Source organism: Ornithorhynchus anatinus, chromosome 2, assembly GCF_004115215.2.
Source record: "Ornithorhynchus anatinus isolate Pmale09 chromosome 2, mOrnAna1.pri.v4, whole genome shotgun sequence".
In the NCBI taxonomy this organism is placed as follows: Eukaryota; Metazoa; Chordata; class Mammalia; order Monotremata; family Ornithorhynchidae; genus Ornithorhynchus; species Ornithorhynchus anatinus.
The window spans coordinates 46131346-46148213 of NC_041729.1; the positions used below are offsets into that span (position 1 = coordinate 46131346).

The 16868-nt window shown below is 49.7% G+C and overlaps 1 protein-coding gene across 1 annotated transcript; it reads left to right on the plus strand.

Moving 5' to 3' along the window:
• Positions 1-966: 966 nt before the first annotated feature.
• On the plus strand, positions 967-15173 carry CRYM (crystallin mu). Its single transcript, XM_029058567.2, has 8 exons — positions 967-1174; positions 2469-2622; positions 3944-4006; positions 4912-5013; positions 6006-6189; positions 8417-8538; positions 10103-10187; positions 14811-15173. Exons 1-8 carry the CDS (start codon positions 1005-1007, stop codon positions 14873-14875), a joined length of 945 nt encoding a protein of 314 aa, XP_028914400.1. The 5' UTR covers positions 967-1004; the 3' UTR covers positions 14876-15173.
• The last annotated feature ends 1695 nt before the right edge of the window (positions 15174-16868 follow it).

Here is a 16868-nt window from a genome sequence, read left to right on the forward strand (position 1 = left end):
GCTCTCAGGAGGGCTTTGAAGAGGTTGGGGTTGGACCACCGTCTCTCTCTTCCTTCTCCCCTCCTCTCCCTCCTCCATCCCCCCGCACTGGGCCGCACTGGGCCGGGCTGGGCTGCGCTGGGCCACAGTGGGCGGCACTGGGCAGCGCTGAGCAGCATTAGGCTGCAGTGGGCAGCACTGGGCGGCACTGGGCGGCACTGGGCCGCAGTGGGCAGCACCGGGCAGCACTGGGCAGCATGAGCAGCACTAGGCTGCAGTGGGCAGCACTGGGCAGCACTGGGCAGCACTGGACAGCATTAGGCTGCAGTGGGCAGCACTGGGCAGCACTAGGCCACAGTGGGCAGCACTGGGCAGCACTAGGCCACAGTGGGCAGCACTGGGCGGCACTAGGCCGCAGTGGGCAGCACTGGGCAGCATGAGCAGCACTAGGCTGCAGTGGGCAGCACTGGGCAGCACTGGGCAGCACTGGACAGCATTAGGCTGCAGTGGGCAGCACTGGGCAGCACTAGGCCACAGTGGGCAGCACTGGGCAGCACTAGGCCACAGTGGGCAGCACTGGGCGGCACTGGGCGGCACTAGGCCGCAGTGGGCAGCACTGGGCAGCACTAGGCCACAGTGGGCAGCACTGGGCGGCACTAGGCCGCAGTGGGCAGCACTGGGCAGCACTGGGCAGCATGAGCAGCACTAGGCTGCAGTGGGCAGCACTGGGCAGCACTGGGCAGCACTGGGCCGCAGTGGGCAGCACCGGGCAGCACCGGGCAGGGGGCTGGGCAGGGGGCTGGGCAAGGGGCGGGGCGGGGGGCGGGGGCCTAGAGAGGCTGGAGGCGTGGCCAGGGAGCAGCCCAGCCGGGCGACCACCACACGGGGCCCCGCGAGCCGGCGAGGAAGGCGAGGAGGCGCTGGGCAGGGAAGGAGGGAAAAGGAGAGGAGAGGAGAGGAGAGGAGGAGGAGGGCGGGGGTGCGGGTCGGCGGGTGGGCAGGTGGGTGTGTGGCCGGCGGTGAGGATGAGCGGGGGCCCGGCTTTCCTGGGTCCCGGGGAGGTGTCCCGCCACCTGGGCGGGTGCAGCCTGCTGCTGGCGCCGCTCGAGTCGGCCCTGGCCAACTTCTCCCGCGGGCCCCGCGGCGGGGTCGTGCAGCCTCTGCGCACCGTGCTGCCCGTGCCCCCGCACCAAGGGTGAGCCGGGGGGCTGGGGCGGAGGGGAGGGGGCGGGGGGGGGGGCTAAGGCGAAAGGAAAGGGGAGGGGGTGGAGGGCTAGGGCAAGAAGAAAGGGGAGGGCGTGGAGGGCTAGGGCAGGAGGGCAAGTGGCAGGGGGCTAGGGCAGAGGGGCAAGAGGTGGGGGGCTAGGGCAAAGGGGAGGTGGCAGGGGACTAGGGCAGAGGGGCAAGTGTCATGGGGTTAGGGCAGAGGGGTGGGGGCTAGGGCGGAGGGGAGGGGGTAAGCGGCTAGGGCAAAGGGGAAGGGGCGGGGGACCAGGGCCAAAGGAATGGGGAGAGGGCTAGGGCAGAGGGGCAGGTGGTGGGTGGTTAGGGCAAAAGGAAAGGGGACGGGATGGAGGGCTAGGGCAGGGGGTGGGGGGGTTAGGGCAGAGGAGGGGACAGAGGGCTAGGACAGAGGGGAGGGGGCGGAGGGCTAGGGCAGGCGGGTGGGGGGCTAGGGCAGAGGGGCAGGTGGTGGGTGGTTAGGGCAAAAGGAAAGGGGACGGGATGGAGGGCTAGGGCAGGGGGTGGGGGGGTTAGGGCAGAGGAGGGGACAGAGGGCTAGGACAGAGGGGAGGGGGCGGAGGGCTAGGGCAGGGGGTGGGGGGGGTTAGGGCAGAGGAGGGGACAGAGGGCTAGGACAGAGGGGAGGGGGCGGAGGGCTAGGGCAGGAGGGTGGGGGGCTAGGGCAGAGGAGCAGGTGGCGGGGGGTTAGGGTAAAAGGAAAGGGGAGGGGGCTAGGGCAGAGGGGAGGGGGTGGGAGGCTAGCACAGAGAGGAGGGGGGCTAGGGCAAAGGGGAGGGGGTGGAGGGCGAGGGCAGGGGGGCGGGGGGCTAGGGCTGAGGAGCAGGTGGCGGGGGGTTAGGGCGAAAGGAAAAGGGAGGGGATGGGGGGCTAGCACAGAGGGGAGGGGGACTAGGGCAAAGGGTTGGGGGTGGGGGGCTAAGGCAAAAGAAGAGGAGGGGGGCTAGGGCAGAGGGGAGGGGGCTAGGGCCGAGGAGCGGGGTTGGGGGGCTAGGGCAGAAGGGCAGGTGGTGGGGGGCTAAGGCAAAAGGAAAGGGGAGGGGGCTAGGGCAGAGGGGAGGGAGTGTGGGGGTTAGGGGAGAAGGGAAGGGGGGCTAGGGCAGAGGGGAGAGGGCAGGGTGGGAGGGGGCTCGGGGAGATGGGAGGGGGCGGTGCGGGGCGAGTCCAGAGCTGAAGGCGTGTTGCCGGGGGTGGGGGGGGGAGCGTTGTCCCGGGTGGGCGGCCCTCCTGACCCGCTCTCCCTGCAGCTTCCTGGGGGTGATGCCCGCCTACAGCGAGGCCGAGGACGCGCTGACTACCAAGCTGGTGACCTTCTACGAGGGCCGCAGCCCCGGCTCCGCAGCCCCCTCGCACCAGGCCACCGTGATGCTCTTCGACCCCCGCGATGGGTCCCTGCTGGCGGTGAGCCACCCTGCCGTGACCCTGCCGTGACCCTGCCGTGACCCTGCCGTGACCCTGCCGTGTGTGTGTGCGGGGTGGGGGTCCCCGATAGCCACAGGGGCCCCGACCCAGGGACAGGACCAACTAGGGGACACGTAGGACCCCCCCCTCGCGCCCAATCCTGCCCCAAATCGCTCCCCTTTGGACAACGGGGACAGGAGGTGATCTCCAGGTCATAGCTAAACTAAGGTCCCCCCCTGAAACCGTCCTTCACCCTAAGAGATCCTCCTCCTCCTCCTGCTCCTCCTCATCGGAATCAGCATCATGTTCAACGTTTACTGAGCACCTACTGAGTCCCCTTTTTCTCTCTTTCTCTAATTCTGGTGCTTATTAAGCAGTTACTATGTGCCAAGCATTGTTCTGAGCACTGGGATAAACAGAAGTTAATCCGTTTGGACACGGTCCCTGTCCCGCATGGGGCTCGCGGTCTAAATTCGAGGGAGGAGGATTTAATCCCCATTTTATAGATGAGGTGATTGAGTCACAGAGAAGTTAAGTGACTCGCTCGAGATCACGCGGTAGACGTCGTGGCCTAGTGGACAAAGCACGGGTCTGGGAGTCAAAAGGACCTGGGTTCCAATCCCGGTTCTGCCGCGTCTGCTTAAATCACTTAACTTCTGTGCGCCTCGGTTCCCTCATCTGCAAAATGGGGATTAAGACGGTGAGCCCTGTGTGGGTCAGGGACTCTGTCCAACCCAATTTGCTTGTATCTACCCCAGTGCTTAGAACAGTACACAGTAAGCACTATCATTATTATTATTATTATTGTTATCTGGCAGAGCTGGGATTAGAATCCAGGTCCTCTGACTTCCAGGCCTGTGCTTTTTCTAAAAGGCCATGAATAAGTCTCTCTTTTTTTCTCTCTTTCTCTGTCTTTTCTCTCTCTCTCTCCATCCCCTTTACCCCCCAAGTCCTTGAGAGCATGCAACAGAAATAAAATATCCTGTTCTTGAAGGCATGCAGGATTCCTGGCATTGGTCAAGAACTGGGGTGTGGGGGGGGGCGTTTGAAAAACAAAAGTCCAATTTTAAATCTTCCTCCCCCTTCTCCTGGGCCAACATTTTGGAGTAATGGGGCTCAGAAAAGACATTCTTCTGTCTCATTCCCAGGATGTCCTGCCGCTCTCCCGATGAAGCAGGGGGAGGCTTGCAGGATGTTGAGGAGGCGTTAGGGCAAGCAACCCCTCACACTCTCTTGTTGTTGATGCCCTGGGTGGAGTTGCAGATATACCGATGTGGGCCCCGGGTGGCTCCTCACTACCTTCAGTGCCTTCCTTTTAAAGGTCATGGATGGAAACGTCATCACGGCCAAACGGACTGCTGCTGTGTCGGCCATTGCCACCAAGGTAGGTCTGGGTCCTGGGTGTCAGAGGGACAGTCCGGGGAGATTCTCAGCCATGACAATGTATATGGAGCAGGAAAAGAAGGGGAGGGGGGCCCCTTTCCCACCTCCCCTGCTGGGTCTGGGGTCTCGGGTTAAACAACTGAGGCATTGGCTGAAGCAGTGGCATTTACACATGTAAAATGGCTAGACTGGTGACAGTAGGCCCGGGGTCAGAGAAGCGCACACTGAGGCGGAACAAAGGACGTTCAAGAGCCAAGGGGGTGTGGCAGGAGAGAGCAAAATCTAGGGAAAGGAGGGGGAAGAGAATGCATTTTGCACGTATGTTCAGGAGTTATTTTGTGGGGAACAGAACTGGGACATTCATCTGGGCACCGGGCCTGGTAATCGAATACAAGAATAAAAGCAGCAGATCACGGCAACTTTGTTAACTGGGTATTCATTCCATCTGGTCCCAAATCATCTAGAAGTGAGTAGGAGAGTCCTTTCGGTACAAAGAAGAAAGTTTCAAGGGGAGTTTGCTCTGCTTACTCCTTGATGTACTAAAACCGGCCACCCATCAGTATTGAGATTCACAAGTGATTGCCCACAAGCCTCCTGGGTATTCACGTCCCTGATAAAATCTGAAGCGCAATGGCAGGCAATATTTTAATGGCAGGCAATATTTTAATGAGTGAATACACTGGGACTGGATTCAGTGTTCAGCCCTAGGGTCTCTCGGCTGAAACTTGCAGACTGATTCCATGGGTATTAATGGTGGGTTGCTTGATATTCTGATTACTTGTGGAGTAAGGTCTGCTTTTATGAAGGTTCTTTCCTCCGGCACTATTAGGTTGCGTCAGGAAGGGTACTGTCTATTCTTTTGTGCTTTATTTTGGTAGTTTTTCCTTTCTTTTCCCCCTCCAACAGTATTTAAAACCTCCGTGCAGTGAAGTGCTTTGCATTATCGGAGCTGGTGTTCAGGCCTACAGTCATTATGAGGTCTTCATGGAGCAATTTTCTTTTAAAGAGGTAATCTTGGGGGGATGACAGTGGGAGCTGGTTCTCTGTCGGCGGCTCAAACTTAAGCTGGATCAGTGGATTATCGTGAGTCGGGTAAAAGGGAAACACTCTGGTTTAGTGGTTTTCCTCCATTCCCTACCATCGGTCAATCAGTCAATGGTATTTTTTGAGTGCTTACTATGTGCAGAGCACTGTCCTAAGCGTTTGGGAGAGCACAGTGCAACAGAGTTGGTAGTCATGTTCCCTGCCCACAATTAGCTTATAGTCTAAACTGTGAGGGAGAGGGATTTCAAAATTCCCTGGCTTCTCCTCTCTGTAATTTATTTTAATGTCTTTCCCTGCCAAAAGATTGTAAGATCCTCGAGAGCAGGGATCGTGTCTACCAACTATAATAATGATATTTGGATATTTAAGTGCTTACTATGTGTCAAATGATGTACTAAATGTTGGGATAAAGTGGTCCCACATGGGGCTCACAGCCTAAGTAGGAGGGAGGAAAGTTACTGAATCCTCATTTTGCAGATGAGGGAACTGAGGCACAGAGGAGTTAAGTGACTCGTCCAAGGGTACATAGGAGGCAAGTGGAGGAGTCAGGATTAGAACCTAGGTCCTCTGACTCCCAGTCTTGTGCTCTTTCCACTAGGCTATGTTGCTTCTCTATTGTATTGTACTGTCCAGGCGTTTATTACAGTGCCTGACACAGAGTAAGCTCTCAATAGCCTATTCCATCAACACCATCGATCGATTAATTGACCTGGTTTTGGAGGGGAAAATGCATCCAATTTTCTTTCTCCTATTTTATTCCACAACCTACATCAGTTCTCTGCAGCCCCAATCATTTGGTTGTTTTTTCCTCCGCTACTTTATCCTTAACATTTGGGTCGCTGTCAAGACGTTTTTCCCTTCCCTTCCCCCCCCCCCCCCCCGCCCCGCCCTTCACTCCCCAGTGTTGAACAACTGGGTCACGTGTCTTTGTATCTGATTCCACCCTGGCCGGGAAGGTGAGGATATGGAATCGCACCAAGAAGAACGCTGAGAAGTTTGCCCAGACTGTGAAAGGAGAAGTGCGAGTTTGCTCATCAGTCCAGGAGGCTGTGATGGACGCTGATGTGATCATCACGGTCACTATGGCTACGGAGCCCATTCTATTTGGTGACTGGGTGAAGCCGGGTGCACACATTAATGGTGAGTTAGCCTATCGTGCCCCCAATCTTGACCTTTACTAGCCACAGACAAGCAATTTCTGAATTCTCTCTGTGGCTAACAAGCAATTTCTGTATTCTCTCTGTGGCTACCAAGAGTTCTCAGTCTTGGATTAGACTCATTTTAGCATTAGGGTGAAATAGATTAGCAGGTCTGCCAAATCGCTGCTAATAATAATAATAATAATTGGGACATTTTTTTAAGTGCTTCTTTTGTGCCAGACATTGAAGTAAGGGCTGGAGTAAGTAGCATGGTTTAGTGGCTAGAGCATAGGCCTGTGAATCAGAAGGACCTGAGTTCTAATCATGACCCTGCCACTGGTCTGCTGTGTGACCTTGGGCAAGTCATTTAACCCCATTTGCTTGTATCTACCCCAGCGTTTAACCCGGCACATAGTAAGCACTTAGCAGATTTCACAATTATTATACAAGATCATCAGGTCGGAAACAGTCTCTGTCCCACCGTCGAAAGGATAGGGTGAACGAGCATTGAAATTCCCATTTTACAGATGAGGAAACTGAAGTACAGAGAAGTGAAGTGATTTGCCCAAGGTCACAAAGCAGGCAAGTGGTAGAGCTAGGATCAGAACCCAGGTCCTCTGATTCCCAAGCCTGTTCTCTTTCCACTAGACCGTGCTGCTTCTCTAATGACCATGCTGCCCTTAAAGGACTGCCTCCAAGATAGCACTCTGCTGGCCTGATTTCCTCTAAAGCTCCTTCCTACTCCTCACTCTGACATCTTGATGAAGTGAATAAGCACTTCATTAACAATATCCTCATCATTCTTTCCTTACAGAGTTGGGTAGTGGCGCTAAATCACAGTATGGAGTCCTCACTGTCAGAGACCAGTCTGGGACACAGCCAAAGGCACGCTCTCCCTCTCCAGCTCCTTTTCTCTCTTCTTCCTCTGCTCTCTCCCAGCCCACCTGAATAACCACTTTCAACTCTGGAGAGTTTTCACTCTGTTGTTCGCAATAATGTTCATCTGGGCTCTCTGAGAGACACAGAGTTTTCCCCGTGGCTTCTTTACTTATTGGGGTTTTTTTTTTTGTAAAACCTCTGAGCCAAAGAGCTCCAGACTGTAGCTGTAGCTTTTAACTTGTAGAAGTACATAAGAATATAATAATAATAATAATGGTATTTGTTAAGCACTTACTATGTGCAGAGCCCTGTTCTAAGTGCTGGGGTAGATGCAGGGTAATCAGATTGTCCCACTTGGGGCTCACATTTTTTAATCCCCATTTTTACAGATGTGGTAACTGAGGCCCAGAGAAGGTAAGTGACTTGCAGAAGGTCACACAGCAGACAAGTGGCGGAGTCGGGATTAGAACCCACGACCTCTGACTCCCAAGCCTGTGCTCTTTCCACTAAGCCATGCTGCACACACACACATATATATGCACATACACATATACACACATATATACATATATACACATGTATTCACATATAGAGAAGCAGCGTGGCTCACTGGAAAGAGCACGGGCTTTGGAGTCAGAGGTCATGGGTTCGAACCCCGGCTCTGCCACTTGCCAGCTGTGTGACTTTGGGCAAGTCACTTAACTTCTCGGTGCCTCAGTTCCCTCATCTGTAAAATGGGGATTAAGACTGTGAGCCCCACGTGGGACGACCTGATTCCCCTGTGTCTACCCCAGCGCTTAGAACAGTGCTCGGCACATAGTAAGCGCTTAACAAATACCAACATTATTATATATGTTAACAAAATCTAGGAATGGTGGGAACAGCAGGAAAGAGAACATGTGGAGAATTTGAGAAGCATAGAGGTGTTTGGGGAAGCAAAGGTAGGAGGATATATCAGCAATGAAATGCTTTGATGAGCCAGACCACCCTTACACCTCTTACCCTGCTGCTCATGGGAGGGAGGAACTGGCCAAAAAGGAGTTTTTTCTGTCTCGGTCCTGGGGGGCTTTGCCCCGGGCTGTTCTCTAGGGGGCTGCTCAGTGGGTGGATGCTTTCTGTGGGAGATCTGTGGATAAACTGTGGGAACGGGGAGTTACTCTTCAACCAGGACATTGGTCTTTCTTCCTCATGTCAGGCCACGAGGCAAACACAGAGGCTGAGCCTTTGCCAAAGTCTTACCCCACGCATTGCTGGAGCTGCCTGGTCGATTATGCTTTTGGTTACCAAATTAACTTTGAAGTATCTCTCTTGTTTTGCTTTTAAAGAACATTCCTGTTTGCTTTCCTCAGCTGTAGGAGCCAGCAGGCCTGACTGGAGGGAACTGGATGATGAGGTCATGAAGAAGGCCGTGCTGTATGTGGATTCCCGGGAAGCGGCTCTGAAGGAGTCAGGAGATGTCATATTGTCTGGGGTGAGCCTTGCTTTCTGGCTGCTTTGTTGAGTACTTTTGTATTCTGCATAGTCTTTGGTTTATTATTTAGGAGTTTGATGATCCTAACTGCTTTTTCCCAAAGGACTGTGGGCTATTGCCAGGGCTTGTTTGCTGACTACAATCTCCAGGGCTTCCTTGAACTGACACTTATTTTTATATAATATTGTGATGATGATTATGGTACTTGTTAAGCATTTACTATGTGCCAAGCACTGTTCTAAGTACTTGGGCCTGTTGCAGGGACTTTAATTTTTAGCATTTGGACCTCCCTCCCCAGCTTGCGGGGCTCCTTGAGCTTTATTCCAATTCCCCAAGTTCCCATCCCTTCCTACTCACTAGGAGAGTGTGGGCTGGGCCCCAGGATTTCATTTTCCTAGCCTCAGAGGCTGTAGTCCAAAGATCCCCAGGGTCCCGTCTGAGGCTCTGAGCCATTGGAATCCACTTCCCCTCAAAGCAGCACAACGAATGATCCCACGATTGATGGATTACTGCCTGAGGAAGATTGAAAGGGAATTAATTTTTTTTTAGCTTGGAGAAGGGAAGGCTGAGCTACGTTTTCCAAACGATCTACGACCGCATATACCGAGACAGAGGGAGAATCGCCCACCACCCTCAGGACATCTCTTTGAAATACTTAACCCTACATTTATACATATTGATTACATGTTATATTAAATGTAGTAAAATATTTGACTCCATATGTACAGCCATGTATTTAAAGGGTTTGTACTGCCGACGGTGAGCCATCCTCTACCTGCAGTAGGAGTAGAATGAAAAGAAATAAAACTGCCAAATGAAAAATGAACTCTGATGGTGAGCCATGAGCCCCAGGGGGATTTAAGGAAGCTCTTTCTGAACATCTTTAAAAGCAGAAGAGAATTTCATCTTCACAGACCACAGTGGGTTGTATGTGGTTGTCTCTCAAACCTTAATGTTCTTTGGTTCTATATACAAGGTGTATGGACAATTCGAGCTCACCTCCCCCCACCCACAAACACACCCCTTAATGCTCAGTGTGATCGTCTCGTGGATTCCTGCCCCTTTCCACCACCAGGGATGACTTAGCAGGGAATTCTCACCAGCTGAACATTCAGCTAGGTGGAATTTCAGTGCCAACCCATGGTGGGATTTTAGCATGAAGCTCCCAACTCAGGAAGCTCTCAACTTTCCTTTTCAGCCACTGGATCAAGCTCCAATAATTATAATAATGCTGGTTTTGTTAAGCACTTACTGTGTGCCAAGCACCTTACTAAGCGCTGGGGTAGATAGATGCATGATAATCGGGTCCTACGTGGGGCTCACAGTCTAAGATGGAGAGAAAACAGGTGTTAAATCTCCATTTTGCAGATGAGGGAACTGAGGCACAGAGAAGTTGTGATTTGCTCTAAGTCATGCAGCAGGTATGTGGCAGAGCTGGGATTAGAACCCAGATCCTGTGGCTCCCAGGCCAGGGCTCTTTCCACTAGGCCACACTACTTCTCAGGCTCCTGCTCCCGTGAACCCAGTGCTGCCCTGACCAGACCAATGTGTGCTTGCTTTTTAGGTGGAGATCTTTGCCGAGCTGGGCGAAGTAGTGAGAGGAATGAAACCAGCCCAGTGCGAGAAAACCACAGTGTTCAAGTCTCTGGGTAAGAGTTGCCAACCTTGGGCCACATCTGTTAGGATATTTTATTTATTTATTTAGCAAATGGAAATGATTTACTCTGGAAGCCCTGATGGTTATAGTGCTAATAATAATAATAACTGTACTAAGCGCTGGGGTGGGTACAGGCAAATGTACCCGCATGGGGCTCATAGTCTTAATCCCCATTTTACAGACGAGGTAACTGAGGGACAGAGAAGTTAAGTGACTTTCCCAAGGCACATAGCACACAAGTGGTTGAGCTAGGATTAGAACCCATGACTTTCTGACTCCCAGGCCTGTGCTTTATCCACTATGCCATGCTGCTTCCCATAAGTCATCTGTTTTCTGTTTGTGGTTAAATGATCCCATGGGGGTTTGAAGAGAAAGTGCCCATGCCCAGATCAAGAACATCTCTTTAAGGGCCAAGGGAACTATAGAGAGCTCATTTTACGGGGCACAGACAGATATCTGACCCTGACAGGAAATAAGGGTGATTGCCCCTCTTGTTTTTTGTCCCTTGCCATCATCCCATGTGTCTCCCAATAAAGGTATTTATCAAATGCTTACTGTATGCAGAGCACCATACAGAGCACTTCGGAGAGTACAGTGGGGTTGGTAAACATGATTCCTGCCCTCAAGGAGCATACAATCTACAAACGGATCCAATCTGTTCGGAGATCCCATCTATTTTAATGCAGAACCAATGAGAAATGGGATTTTAGGACTTAAGGCTGCTTCACACCTACCTTTATCTATAAAGCCGTGAGTTAAGAGTGGTCATCTGGAAAACGGGCAAACCCAGAACAAACAGCAAAGAGGTGCTTGTGAGCATTCTTCCAAATCAAACATGTCACTCCAAAGTCCACCAAATCCATCTGATCATGGGCCCATGTGGCCCTTTGAACTGGAGCCCTTCTTCCCAATCAGGGTAGGGCGACCCTCTGGTGGACTGGTGGCCTTGTGGGCTGTGTCTGCTTCAAGCAGCTCCAGAAATTCCTTTTCCTGGAGCCAGATGGAGAGTGGCACGGTAGAAGGGTCCCCCTGCTCAGACTTCCCTCTCCCCCAACCCCTGGGGCTGCTTTCACGAACAGGTATGTAACAAATTTCAGCAATTCCACAATACACATATTGTGGGGAACCATTGACAGTATTGTCTGATATTATATCCCAGTTACAACCACTCCAAGATACAACCAACCCATACTGTTGGATGCCTAACTCTACACAAAAACCTAACTGCCCTAACTCCAGAACTGAGTGCTATGGGCAAATTAATCCCTCCTTGTTTCCTCCCCATCTGGGCTGATAAGGAGGAATGGATCTTGGAGAAGTTCTGCACCTAGCTTTTGTCAGAATCTTTCATTAACTGGGGAGACAACTTATTTTAGAAATGGTGATGCCTTGGGCCTAACTATGGCAGTCCATTGCAAGATGCCAAGACAGTTGAAGGCAATGTTCTAGCCTTGCATCAATTTTTAAGGAAGCAGATGAAATTATAAAAAAAGATCGAAGAAGAAGGCCCTGAGGGAGAAAAGAGTTCAAAAATGTGCAGCGGTGCTCAGAAGGAGTTAGCTTCCTATAAGGTGTTTACAAAGAAATGAAGGGTGATTTTTAACCTGAATTGGATAAATTCTTCACTAAAAATGAATGACCAGTAAGTCAAAACAAGTTCTGTGTCTGCTGCCCCTCACCAAGACTCGTAGTTATATTATAATTTCTCACTTATTGTTGTGATGATATGCTTGGAATTACTTTAACAAGGATTCAATAATAGTTTAGCAATGTTTAACATAGCAGTAAAGGAACTGTAATTCCTTGCAGTAAAGGAATTGCAAAGTTCCAGGTAAAGGATGTATTTTTCTAGATGTCTGGAACAGATCCTAATTTCTAAGTGTTAGTCCTTGGGGAAATGTTCCCCACATTATAGTCATTCAAGATACACATCCCTTAACTTTTCTGTCCCTCAGTTTCCTCATCTGTAAAATTCATTCATGCTTTCAATTGTATTTACTGAGCACTTACTGGGTGCAGAACACTTTACTAAGTGCTTGGGAGAGATAAACAGACACATTCCCTGCTCAAAGTGAGCTTACAGTCTTGGAGGGGATGGGGTTTAGATACCTGTTCTCCCTCTCCTCTAGACTGTAAGTCTCATGTGGGATAGGGATTGTGACCAACCTGATTATTTTGGATCTACCCCAGTGCTTAGTACAGTGCTTGCCACATAGCAGGTGCTTTACAAATACCAAAATTATTATTATTATTACTATCATTACAAATACATTTTCAAGGAATTTAGCTCAGCTGGGTGTGGGAATTTTGGATCCAGCCCAACCATTTCCAGTCTCCTTCTACTCCCACACCTTCACCCCAAATATCTACCACAGTATCCTGCTCTTGATTTTTGACTCTGAAATAAATCTTAGTCCATAAATGGTTGTCTGAGAAAACTGTTTTTAGGGGTACATTTTATGGTCTGGACTTTCAGGTTGCTAGGTCAGTTTCCTTGCTGCAATTTCTTCCTGCCCTCAGTCTTTCCCCCAGTTTCCTAGGACTTCTTCAGGCTTGATCTCTATTAGGATTATTTTCCTGTTGTCTCTAATGAAGTATGACTCAGAGTGGAGTTTTTGAGCTCTTTATTGACCTAAATGATTCTGCGTTGTCTGAGTGACTGAGTCCTGAGGTGGTGAATATCATAGAGCAGGGAGACCCAGGTTTAGCAGCAGAAAGGCAGCAAGGAAGACAAATTCTCTGCATACTTTTTTTTTTCTTTTGACTTTAATGTTCCTACACTAGCTTCGCCCAGGAAAGGAGAGGAGATTCTGGGGAAGTCTGATTCCTCTGCTAACATGGAGGACATTTGTTCTCTTATTTGTTCTCTTCTTTTACCCATTCTTCATCACCTCTTACTGGCTCCTCCGCTATCAATCCCCAAGTGGTTGCCGACTATTTCTGTACTTCAAACGTGCAAGTCCCACTCCGCAATAATGTACAATCTGATTTCAGGAAACAGGAGAGCACTAAGCCTCCTCTCTTCCATATCTCCTTCCAGGGGACCAACCGAAAGAAAAAGGAACTTTTGGGGAATCAGGGTTCTCCCTCTCCTGACTTCCTGGCTGGTGCCGTGCTGAGAGTGAGCTTCTAGCTTTTCCCACCCTGTTCCTTCACTAGCTGCAAGTGTCATGTTCATATATGTATCCACTCTGGCTGGAGCACAGTGTGAGGATGAGAGTAGATCTCCCAGAGACAGCTGCTGTATATGGACTGGTTGGGTGTGGAGTTGATATCCTAGCATTGGGGGCATGCTGTACAGTCTGATGAAGGTGGGCTCATAGAGACTGAATCTGTGGAGAAATCTTGTTTTGGAGAGGTTTTATTGAAGCAGAAGGTGATGGGGATGTCTTCACAGGCAGGTCTGATATCAAATTCCTAGATCTGCCTGCAGGAAGGAGCCTGAGAAGGCTGTGTGTCACCCTCCCCCCAGAAATGTCCACCTTTGCCCAAATATGCCCTGCTCTGATTTATTCAATAATATTTATTGAGTGCTTACTGTGTGCAGAGCACTGTACTAAGCACTTGGGCGAATACAACAATAAACAGACATATTCCCTGCCCACGGCAAGCTTACAGTCTAGAGGATGCCCCTGCTCTCTAATTGCGCCAAGGCCAATTGTGTATTTTTGTTGTCATAGCTGTTCTTTGTGGAGTTTTGCTTTTTGGTTTTTTCACTTTTCCCATGTTTCCATGATGGATTGGAAAAGACCTTCAGTCAATCAATCAGTGGTATTTACTGAGCGCTTACTGTGTGCAGACGTGGTACTAAGCTCTTGGGAGAGTACAATTCAACAGTAGAACAGACATATTCCCTGCCCACAGTGAGTTTTTTACCTTCCTAACCCTTCCTCTGCCAACCTGAGTAGAATGTTCAACAATGGCCAACCAAATGGGTGAAAGCGTAGCACTGAGGCTGCACTCATTCTCCTTATCAGTTGTGCAAAGTGCCTGTCTCTGGGCCCGGGGAAGGGGCGGGTACTTGGTGAGAAAATGTGGAGGACTCAGCACAAACCACTTCCAGTACTATAAAAACAACTCAAGCGTATATCCTGCTTGTAATGATAATAATAATTCTGGTATTTATTAAGCCCTTACTGTGCATCAGGCACTGTATTAATCGCTGGGGTAGATGCAAACAAATCATGTTGGTTGCATCCCCATTTTACAGATGAGGAAACTGAGGCATAGAGAAGTGAAGTGACTTGCCCAAGGTCACACAGCAGACAAGCGGCAGAGCGGCAGACTCCCAGGCCAGTGCTCTATCGTCTACACCATACTGCTGTTCCTCTCTTAACTAGTGGGTTCAGAGTCTTGCTCACCCTGATTGCCAACGAATGAGAAAAGGTGCCCGATTGTTTCCATGGATAAAGTGGGCAAATGTTTGAAAGATTCTCAAAGATGTTCGTGCTCACGGATGGATGCAGTCTCACCTTTGGCAATGCCATCTTACAGGCAGAAGACAACTGTCCTCAGAGCTGTGAGATGGGTCTAATGACGACACTGCTCTGCAATCTGTCTCAGGGAATGGGCAGGATTTGGCTGCTGGTGACTTGGATTTCTTTGTGTGTTTCAGGAATGGCTGTGGAAGATACAGTCGCTGCAAAACTGATATATGATTCCTGGTCGTCTGAGAAATGAAGCAGAGAAACCCAATCTGGCAAGATGGGTGTTCTTCTATCTCAAGCATTATGGCCCCTGTTTGTCTCAAATGTTTTTTTTTTCCAATTCTCAGAAAGAGAAGCTGTTCTGTATGGAATGTAGTTTTTGCTATTAACATTATCAGCTTTGACCGTCTATTGTTGTTGGTAAATTAAATTGCAGTTAATATTTTCTTTTCTCTGAGTCATCAGATGCAAATGTAACATTCCTGACCACAGTCTTCACTGTGTTTTGTAACTCTTTGGAATAAAGCCCTTTTCCTAGACTATTCCTCTCATTCTAGCAGAGTCCACAGTTCATGTTTCTACAATATGAGGCCCCATCAGGGTTGGGGGCAGCTCAGCTCGTTATGAGCTTCACTTTATATCCTTGCACAAATGAAATGTTTTAGAGCAGTTGAGGGGTAAAATGATTTCATTAATGGGAAACAGAACCGAATGACTCTCTCAAAAGAAAATAGGGAGCGGGGAAAGGGAAATTTTGTTTACACTATAGTTCTGGCTTCTCAGAGCTCCTGAACACTGTTAACTGTTGAAAAGTGATTGCATTACCCATTTCTGTTAAGGCAGAGTGGAGCAAGAGAATGTCTGATTTTTCACTAATTGTTTTGAAAGGCAGGTACCCTGTGATTCTGTCCCCGGGGCTCAGTGTAGACTGTAAGCTCATTGTGGACAGGAAACGTGTATGTTTATTGTTGTATTGTACTCGTCCAAGTGCTAAGTACAGTGTTCTGCACACAGTAAGTGCTCAATAAATACGATCGATTGAATGAATGAATGAATCAATCCCCAATGGACAGACTTTGTAGTTGGTGTTGGAAATACCTCTCCAGGATTCACTAGTTTCCCTCTCCACAATTTTCTAGGCATAGAGTATAAAAACAATCAATCAATGGTATTTATTGAGTGCTTATTGTGTGCAGAGCACAGTACTAAGCGCTTGGGGAAAGACATCACAAGAGTCTTTCAAGAGTCTTACAAGAAACCATCTCTGCCTACAGTTGACCTTTCCTGCTGCAAACGCCTCTTTTGAGAGTAGCAAAAATCCCTTTCAAGATTGCCCACCCACCTCACCTTGGAAGCTAGATCTTGGATCCGAGTGGCAGGGAACCTGGATTTCAGTCTTAGTCTGCCACTTGCCTGCTGTGTGCCCTGGGACAAATCGTTTCTCACCTTGGAAGCTGGATCTTGGATCCGAGTGGCAGGAAACCTGGATTTCAGTCTTAGCTCTGCCACTTGCCTGCTGTGTGCCCTGGGAAAAATCACTTCTCCATGCCTCAGTTTCCTCACCTGAAAAATGAGGATTAAATATCTGTTCTTCTTTCCCCTTAGGCCATGAGTCCATTTAGGACAGGGACGGTGTCTGGTTGTATTATACCTACCCCGGCACCTCCTATAGTGTTCAGCACAGAGTAAGTGCTTAACTATTGCCTTTAGGGAAAATGCCTAGCAATATTATTAATTGTATTTATTAGGTGTCTATGGTATGCAAACTCTTCAAATAGCTGGGAATAATACATGAGTGAACAGTAGACACAGTTGGCGGTAGTAAGTAGTGGTAGTAATATCAAGTGCTTACGGTGTGCAAAGGTGTACAAAACATGGAAAAAAAATTCACAGTTGGGAATTATGCCTGGTCCCTGACCCTTAAGCGGCTCCCCCTCCTTTTCCCCTTTCTGCTGGTGTGGAGCAAGTTGTGGAGCTGTCATCTTAGGTCCATCTCTGGTTCCTTTCTGGCTGTATTGGGTGGATGGGCATGTTAAAACCTAAGGAGGAAATGCTAATGGCTCCACCTCCTTGGTGTCAACCCCCTGAAGGTGAATGTCTCCCACCGGTCCACACAGTCAATGTCCAGGGTGGTATGAGCTAATCTGGCTGGATAGTTGGTGAGGCCTAAGCATGGGATGTGAATCACGTTTCCTGAATGAACTGCAAACAAAACAACCAAAGGCAGCAGCCATGACACAAATCAA